This window comes from Nicotiana sylvestris, chromosome 12 (assembly GCF_000393655.2).
Source record: "Nicotiana sylvestris chromosome 12, ASM39365v2, whole genome shotgun sequence".
Lineage (NCBI taxonomy): Eukaryota > Viridiplantae > Streptophyta > Magnoliopsida > Solanales > Solanaceae > Nicotiana > Nicotiana sylvestris.
In genome coordinates this window covers 16501010-16511155 of record NC_091068.1, presented here as the reverse complement: position 1 = coordinate 16511155, position 10146 = coordinate 16501010, and the positions used below count along the sequence as shown (strand labels likewise).

Sequence of the window (10146 nt, the reverse complement as noted above, 5' to 3'; positions counted from 1 at the left end):
CTAGGCTCGCCACCTTTCACTCAGTGGAAAATATCCATGAAGGCTTTTTGTATATGCTAGACTACTTGTGGTCTTTCCTTAACGAGTTGGATCTCGTTTAATCAATCCTATACTAGTTATCATTCCATTGCTTGGTCCTACCAATCTCGATATAGGCGAGGCTAAGATTTAAGCTTTATGTATTTTGAAGTTTTGAAGGATAATTACAAGTACTAATAACTGAGTTTTAAATTTAATGTTTATATATATTAATAATTTTTTCATGTAAATATATTATTTGAAAAAAATTTATTAGATTTAATTGAACCCGTAGCTGAGCTTCTAGCTCTGCCCCTAAACCTCGAACCAAACAATCAAGTTAGCTCCATGTTTAGGATGTAATTCTCCTCTTTTATTTCGAGTTTGAAACCGACGATGAGAAAAGCTCTCATAAGATGCAAAACTCACATAGATGGAGTTAGCTATCTATTATTTTTCTAAAAAATTGAAATTAATCAACAAATTTAAATGAGAAAAGGGGTAATGTCGTAAATATAGCTCATTCCAAGGGTATATAAGTAACTACAAAACAACTTTATCTGATGAATGAATTGATTCATGGCTTTTCCTTTCATCAGGAACCAACTTTGGCTTCTCTACCTTTTCTATATAATCACTCACTTAGCTACTCTTCTTTTCCCCCCTTTCTTTCTTTCTTTCTTTCTTTCTCCCACCCACTCACTCCAAACCCAAACTACTTCATTGCTAAGTCTCCAATATTTTCATCTCTCTCACCCCTTCACTCTCCTTTTTGGCTATATGGAGAAGAAAATGGCTAACTTTGCAAATATTAGAGACATGAAGAAAAGCCCTTCTTTATTGGCTTTAGAAGAGTATTTCAAAACTGGTGATGGTTTTGGAGGTATTGATCATCATCAAAATATCAATTATAATAATAATATTAATGACGACAACAACAACAATAATAATGCTCATGCTGATATTTTTGGTGATATTTGTTCAGTTGCTCCTTCATTTACTATGAGTAATCAGGTTAGCACTTTCCCTCTTGATCTTCTTGAATAATTTTCTAATGTGTGTGTATGTAATTTTTCAAAATTTTAGATTGGTAAAGTTGCTGTCACGTGACCAGGAGGTCACAGGTTGGAAATAGTCTCTCGCAAAAATGCAGAGTATAACTGCATATAATAAATCCTTGTGGTCCGATTCTTCCGGACCACGCATAACGGTAGATTAGTGCACCTTTTCTTGAGAGTGGCAAAAAGAAATTATGCGATCACTATATTTTAAGATGTTATAGAGATTATATGTTACTCGAATTTGTGACATTTGTCTAAAATATTGTTTGGAAAATGATTTTTTTTTTTTTGGAATTTCTAGGATATTGATAGTGTATGAACTTTTTAATGGTGTTAAAAAAAATCAATATATACCAGAATATTTGCTAAATAAGATCATATTATTTTTAACATAATGAAAGCTAGCGAATCTTTTTTTTTTTTTTTTAAATCACATACGAAAATAGAACTTTAAAAAGGAGGAGAAATGCAATGAAATGAAAGAGATGGTTATTATTTGAAGGAGGACAAGAATAATGAAGAGGGGTGGGTTGATATTTAAAGAGAAGATGCTATAAAGATTTGGAATCTGATTGGGTGAAATAAAGTATAATTGGTGGTTTATTATTTATAATAGACCCTAGCTACTTTGAAATGTTTAGAAGTATTAAATAAAAGGGGCCATCTTTATTTGGGACGTGACTCTTTATTATTGGTGGTGCAAAATCATTTTTCTAAATAAGTTTATCTGTAACTCCAGAAAAGATATATATATACACACACGCGAAGGGGAGTCGTGGAGAACGGTAAAATTATTTCCGTATAATTTATAGGTTACAGATTCAAACCACGGAAATATCCAATAATACTTGTTAGACTAGTCTGTCTACATCATGTTTCATAAGGTGCGGTCCTTCGTCAAACCTACATGAACACATAATATCTTATGCATCGGATTGCCCTTTTATATTACTAGGTTAACAGTGACATGTAGATATAATTGGATATGAACTCGTTATATTATGATTCAAATTATACCATCTTGATCATGGGGAAGCTACCCCAAAGACTAATATATACATCTTATCTTACATATATAATTGAGGATTTCACAAGAAAATTATTAGGGATCTGCCAAAAAATACCAAATTAAAGCTTTTAGAAAGTTTTGGTAAATTGGTAATAAGGACATATGAGTTCACTAAAATTTCAACTTTGGAAAATTGTGACTTTATATCTTTGTTGCTTAGGAAATTTTTAATGATTTCTTATATATTAGTCCCTTTTCGTCTTTATTTTCAAAATACATTTCCAAAAGATTCCTTTCAATTTGGAACGGTGCTTAATTGGCAAAAAATGGGATGTGACTTTTTAAGCAATAAATTAATGAATTAAATAAGGTTTGAGGTCTTTCTAAAGTATTAGTGATATATGTTTTTTCGATCAATGTCCGGTAGTTGTATTGGAATTCGCGTAAATTAAAGTCAAGTCAAAAAAATTCTATATCGGAGGATAAAACACTCTCTAAAAAAGGTGATCCGGTGCACAAAGTATCCTATGTTCATGCAGGGTCCGGGGAAGGACTGTATGACTGTACCCGAAGGGGGTATGATTTAGGCAATCTACCCTAATACAAGTATCCGGGGAGACAACTAACTTTATCGTTTTCCAAGACTCCTCTTCGGATAAAACACTCCCTAACAAATATAATTCATATCTAGGGTTCAAACTCGAAATTTTTATTAAGAACACGCTCGTCGAATCTATCCAAAATCAGAACGAATACGTCACAATATGCTAAGGGAATAAAGCCCAAGTGAAAACATTCGAAAAATATCAAAAATCTCGAAATTAGTAAAATCCGAGCCCCGGGCCCACATCTCGGAATCGGGTAAAATTTACATTTTCAGAATCCTCATACCCTCACGAGTCTAACCATACTAAAATTATCCTATTCCGAGAAAAAATATATACCACTCTACCATAAGTAATGAATTAAATAATGTTAGAGGGCCTTTCTAAAGTACTAAAGTGAATTGAAGTACTGAATTTCCACGTTACTGTGAATGGTCGGTTTGCTGTGTTAACTTTCAGGCGAATATTTTTGGAATCTGACAAAAACTTGAGTTTAAGAAATTGATTGTACAATTCCAAGTATTTTTTTTCTTCCTTTTTTTAAGTGGTAAATTGATTGATTTAGGCCTTTGATTAAGTTGTATGGACAGTATGTGATGCTGAGATTGTCTTAGTTCTTTGTATTATAAAAATTAGGTATAGATTGAGAATGACAGCATCATAAACTAAACCACAAAAAAGACAAAACAAGAAATTAAAAAATAATTATATCTTTCTCTTTCTCTTTCATACCACACACAGAAGTATAAAATAATAAATAAAGTAATGTTTACTTGAATGAAAGTAATAGTCTTGGTTAGGAATTTAAAAGTTCCCTAGGGACATTTTTAGAATTTTTTTTAAAAAAAAAAAGTATAATCGGAAAATTCGTGAAGTCCTTTAGTAGTTAAATAACACCAAGGTCCTTTGAATTATTCAATAATAATAGAAAACAAAATATTTTTTTTAAATACACCTCACTCCTGGGATACTTCAGCTAAATAGTGGCACACTCACCCAATGCTTAAATAAAAAATAGATGGCGGATATATAGTATATATATATATATATAATCCATGTATAATATGTATATAACTATATATAATCAGTGTATAATTTATGTATAATGTATACCGACTAGAAAAAATAAATTGTAAATCCTACCGGCTATTTGTGTAAAGATTCCTTTTCCTATGTTACAGTTACCTGAGATGTAAATAAAAAGAATTTTATTTTGTTTTAGTCTTTAAATAACATGACATTTCTATAATAAAATAAAATATCAGCAAGGTAATTGTATATTAGCTCAGTAGCTTGTCAAATGTGTATATGGTATTAATTCCTTTTTCCCAATAGAAGATGGGCTACCTAATTTATTAACGAAATAGCCATTCAAGTTCTAAAGAGACATCTATAGGCTTTTTCTTTTTTTGAATCTATACCTTTCTTGATGATGCAATATAAGTGGTACTCCATCCTTTTTGTTTCGGCATTTCTACTTTATTGAATAATTATTATAAGTTAGAATAGGAAATTTTAGTAGTGACGCATTGGACAAAACAAGTGCATACTATTGCAAAAAACAACAAAGAAATCTTCCCTTTCTTTTTATTTTGCATACTAGCTAGAAGAGAACTTTTGGAGTAATGGTAGTGTTGTCTCGGTGTGATCCATAACTCACGGGTTGAGTCCTGGGAGTAGTCACTAATACTTGCAGTATGGTAGACTATCTACATCAGAAGCGGATCTAGAATTTGAAGGGCGGGTGCCATAATTTCCTTTACTATATACCTTGTAATAATTAATGCGGAATTTGTTAGGAACGTTTATTCGATTTTTTTGAGTTTATTCGGGTCAGCCTAATAGATATTTTATTTACAAATATAAAAATTACATCTCAAATATCAAAAAACAAACGTAATTAGTATTTTAAATAAGGAATAATACCTTTATTATAATAACACAAGTAAAATCAACATTTTTACTAGGAAATTATATGTTTTTCTGTACACTAAAAATAAATTTACACAAGTAAGATAACATCCTTAATAAGAGAATTACATTAATCAGAATAAGAAAAATTTAAAAAATATATCTTCACTGGGTAAATTATGCCCCATAAGTATAAAATTAAATGAACTACAAGTTTCCAAAAACCAAAACCATTAATCTCATTTAATTTTTAAGCAATATTTATGAAATTTTCATCATAATTTAATAGTAAAGAGGTTTAAATTATATTTAAGAACCATATATTAACACAAATATTTATGAAGCAATACAAAAAATGGAAAAAAATTGATCTCAATCCAAAATTCTCATTAAGACCCAAGTTTTTTGGATGTGAAAGAAGAAAACTCATAAACTTAAGATTAAGCGGAATGCTTATAATTTTAAAGTTTTGAAGTCTCTTTTTTGAGTGTTTTTGCTAGAGACCATACATAAAATAATAGAATAGAGAAAATAAAAATATAAAAATAATAAATGACAAATAGAAGCCGCAAAGGGAAATAACTGGGATAAAAGGAAATAAAAAGCACAAAGAAATTAGAAAGTCGGACAAGGTTCAAGATCAATTTCAACTTGAATTTTACACACGGGAAATTTTTTCAAAAAGGTCTATTAGTCATGTCACCTTTGCCTAGTTTACGACCGTGGGTGGCAGAATCAGATATTTAACGTAGTTTAAGAAAATTTCAACATATGTATATAAATTTTTTATCATCTTAGAGGGTGCCATTCTACATTACACCCTTTAAGGTCCTGCATGAATACGAGATGCTTTATGCTCGGCCCCTTTTTATTTTTTATTTTTTTATTTTGCATACTTAGTATCTTTTTTCTTGCTAATGCAGGAGATGGTAAATGGTTTCTCAAGTTGCGCACTGACAGACAAACCCCTTTGGTCTCCAAACCTTACTCCCAAGTCCTGCATTTCTGCAACTGTGGATTCACAATCTTCAATATGTGGTATTTATATCCAAATTCACCCTCTAAAATATATTTTCCTTGCTTTTTTTTTTCTTTCCTGAAATTTTCTATCAATTCCTTAATATTATTTGTGTGTTTGTCATGACACAGAGTATTTTTTCGAAAATGGTTTAATTTTTACACGATAAAATGTCATTTTCTGGTGTTTGATTGGTTGTCAGAAAATATTTTTTCAATCTTTTACAAAAAGGAGGAAAATGGTTTCTCTAACTTTTGGACCACAATCTTTTTTCCTTCAACCTCTTGATTTCATATGGTTGATCCAACCAATATATACATATTGTTATCAATCTTTAAAGTTCTACTAATATTATTATTAATCTTTTATAAATTATTTTCAAAAATATAGTTTCCTCTGCAGCCGAACAGCGAAATTTTTTCTAGAAAATAATTTATTTTTCAAAAATATTCTTCATCATACCAAACACACAGATTATTATTATTATTGTTTCTTTATCTTTCGTATTTTTTTCTTTCTTGCATATGAATTTGTATACTATACTCAGCTGGGAGTCCAACGCCAACTATAATGCCTAAGATGAGGGACAGTCCAGTTACGGGAGCTACAAGTGGGTCCTATTCAGATGATGATGACGTGGACGCTGAAGTGGGTCCCTGTGAACAAAGCACTGACCCATTGGATATTAAACGCATCAGAAGGTGAATCTTATTTTTCGACCATATAGTAAAAATATTATACTAGTAATTCTGAACTTTCTTGTCTGTGGAGAGAATATTTTATTTATTTTATTAAAATAAATAAAAACACAGAAACTTTTTTTCTTGAAAAAACATTATGGGTCAATTAATTAACCTACAAATCATGAGTTTAGTGGTATCAGTAAAAGTTTCACTAAAGTTTCACGACAATAAGGGTGAGTTTAAATTTTAGTGTCTTCCCTTTCTTTTTTTCCTTTAATATACCTAATGTGATAAGAATTTAGAAAAAGAAAGATGGAAAAATTATTGAATTTTCATGTCAGGAAACACAATATTTTTAACAATACAAATAAGAATTAGCCATTTATCTACTCTTAACCGGAGTTTTCAGGTTCGAGTCCTAGGATTTTTTTTTTAAATCTGAATTAGTCAAGGCTCCAATATAAATATCGGGATGGAAAAGAAAAAAAGAACTAATCATTTTGCTTTAACTAGTGGTCTTTTGCTCTATATAAATGATATCTTTATTTTATTTGATCTTATTATGTTAATCTAATTACGATAATAATGGTACACGTGTACTTCCAAATAAGATATGTATTATTCCTAAAGTAGGATAAAAAATTGGAAGTAAAAAGCATGTTTTGTAAATAGACCAATGATCTCCAAAATGTCATTGTCGTTGGCTTGATTAAAAATAATAATTATTTGTCTATATATAGAGTTTTATTTTTGGCTAATAAATGTGGATATGGTGATTTCAATTTTTAGGCAAGCCTCTAATAGGGAATCTGCAAGGCGTTCGAGAAGAAGAAAGCAAGCACATTTAGCAGATCTTGAAAATCAGGTATTTAAATAAATATTAATTCTTTTATAAGAGTTTATCTTATTATTCTATTAGGAACATATAAAAGTATTTAAATTTATAGAGAAAGTATTTAAATTAGAGATCTGTGTATAAATTTGTTTGTCTCTTCATATTAATGTTAATTCACATCTTGACTAATTATATCTAGGTCAATAATCATCTCATATATATGGTTATTGAATTAATTATGAACTCATTATATGCTTGTGAACTTTCTTATTACAACCATTTTGAGCTGAAATCTAGTGATAGTAGTTACTAAATCCTCTTCGGTTCAAACCTCAAAATGGTTTAAAATATAGAACAATTAGAAAAATATTATTGAGTACCTAATAAGAGTAGATTTTTGGTTTTTACAAAATGGGATTAAGACAGAGTAGTATGTCAAAAACTAGACTTTAAAAGAAAAAAAAGACAGTCCATGTGTATAAAGTATTCTGTATTCACGTAGGGTCTGGGAAATGGCCGTACCCCTTAGGATGTGGTATATGCCCTAATGCAAGCCTTAATGACTGCTTTTACTGCTCGAACCCGTAATCTATAAATCACACAGAGACAACTTTACCGTTGCTCCAAGACTCCCCTTCAAATAACATCATATTGATAGTTCACACATTCATCCTAATTAGCAATTTAGGCTATGTACCAAGATCAGACTAATATTTATTGTAATATAAATACTTTACTACTGTTAATTGTTATAAGTTCTCCTTTTTCTACATTATTTTTTTGAGGTATTTTACGTACATATTTTCTCAGGTTGATCAGTTTCGAGGTGAAAATGAATCATTGTTCAAGCAGCTTGCAGATGCTACTCAACAATATAAAGATGCTTTGACTAATAATAGAGTGCTCAAATCAGATGTGGAAGCATTAAGAGCCAAAGTATTGTACCCACTATTCTTCCTTTTTAATTTTCCATTTTAATGTTTTTAAATGGTTCCTCAAAATAGAGGTTTAATTTTTCCCATGAAAATACATCGCTTAAGTTTAAGAAAAGTTATGTGTATATATATATATATATATTTGCAGGTCAATTTTCGTATAACCCAAATTACCCCACCTAAAAGTTCGGGCCAATTTGGACTGTCTATTAAAAAACTTATTAAGAACATTAAAACATACTAATTTTTTTAGCAAAATATTATTTTGAGTTTGATTGATTAGATTGAAAAGTTTTTGTTAGTTTGATTGGTAATTAAATAGATTATAAAAGGAAAAATAATTTTGATTTGAGGGTTGGATTTATAACGCGTTGTTTAATCCAAGTTGACCCGGTTTAATGCAACTAAATTTTGAGTGGGTAATGACTTTACTCATATATTAACTCAAACCTATTTTAACACGCTCAAATTCCATCCAACCCATTAATTTTATACCATTACTATTAAAACTAATCCATTTAGCCTTTGAGAAAAATGACTTGACTAATGGTCAATTTATGTGATTCTTTTGCATGACGCATTTGATATTTTATAATGTGCTTAAAAAAGTCAAATCGTAATTTAACATGATTAATATATTTAAATAGTATTTGCGTATCGTGCAGATTCTAATACTAATTTTTTATGCGATGCAGGTGAAGTTGGCTGAGGACATGGTGGCTAGAGGTTCATTAACCTCAACAAGTTTAAGTCATCTTCTTCAAAATTACTTGAACACTCCTCAACCACTTGGTACCAACAACAATAGTTTATGTCGACTCGATAATGTCTCTCCGACCATCACCGTGCCCGGAGAAAACGAGTGGAGTGCAATTTCCGGCCCGAATCCGGTGATCGGAGTCGAAAATGTCAATGCATTCAACCGGAATTTCAAGAATGGTGGTGCTATGAGTGATGCTGTTAGCTGTGTTTCTGATGTTTGGTCCTGGGAATCACATGTCCCTTCTATTTCAAAGTGATATAATTATTATGGTTTTATGTAATATAAATATTAATTATTGTGGTATGTATGGTCACAGACAATTAATTTATAATATGGTTTCTAATTTGTATGTGAGACTTATCATAGTTGTAACTATTTCAGGACTTAGTGGTTAATTTAAGCTACTTATATGTTTGAGCTTACCAATACTATATGTGAACTTTAATTTCTATAGTGGATACCTCGATTCTATGTTGTGTTATTTCACCTTTAATTATTATCTGTACAAATTAGCATATTAGCCTTACATTAAAGAGCAAAATACAAAGTGAATTGAACTTGTAATAGCAGGTTAGCTAGTTATTATTTTTATCAAATCACTAATTAATGCTTATTAAGATATTTATGTAATGACCGTTTTTAACTATGGACATTTAAGTCATTAGCTAAATTAATAAAATAAAAGAAGAAACAAAAGTTACTAATAGCAATTAATGGGACGAGCCCACCATAATATTACACTACGGGAGTTAGGGATTTGGGGGGGGGGGGGGGGAGGATATTCCAAGATTAAAGAATCAAAAGGTAATAGAGAGGAAAGTTTTACTTGGAGCAAGATACCGAACATCAACTCAACTAATAATCAAGGTGAAATACTTCAGCAACGTAAAAGAAGGTTTAGAAGAATGAAGTTTGTCTTTAAACCATTCAAGATACAAGAAGAAGCAGAGGTGAAGCTCATAGTTATTGCCACACATCGACTTATACAGATTGATCGAAAGAAGTTGTACGGACTGCTCGAAGTTGTGCGCTTGATATTTTTGCACGAGTATTATGAGTAGTAATCTTACCGCAATCTGTATTTTTCATAACATGTATTATTTACACATAATTTTTAATATGAATATGTTACCGATTATTTTGAGTTGCATGTGGGGACAAGTCCTTCACTCGATATGATACCAAAATTGATTATTTGAGATGATTACTGTTATTTTAGATATTCTCGTTGTTACAAGATATTTTTTTCGTTTTTTGAAAGTTGAAATTACTGTTATCGAATGAAATTTTATGATTGATAAGAACTGA

General features: G+C 30.4%; 1 protein-coding gene across 1 annotated transcript; it reads left to right on the top strand.

Annotated features, from left to right (window-relative positions):
- Window positions 1–610: 610 nt before the first annotated feature.
- On the top strand, window positions 611–9319 carry LOC104246861 (basic leucine zipper 9). Its single transcript, XM_009802756.2, has 6 exons — window positions 611–1032; window positions 5528–5642; window positions 6170–6323; window positions 7095–7170; window positions 7951–8076; window positions 8771–9319. Exons 1-6 carry the CDS (start codon window positions 799–801, stop codon window positions 9092–9094), a joined length of 1029 nt encoding a protein of 342 aa, XP_009801058.1. The 5' UTR covers window positions 611–798; the 3' UTR covers window positions 9095–9319.
- The last annotated feature ends 827 nt before the right edge of the window (window positions 9320–10146 follow it).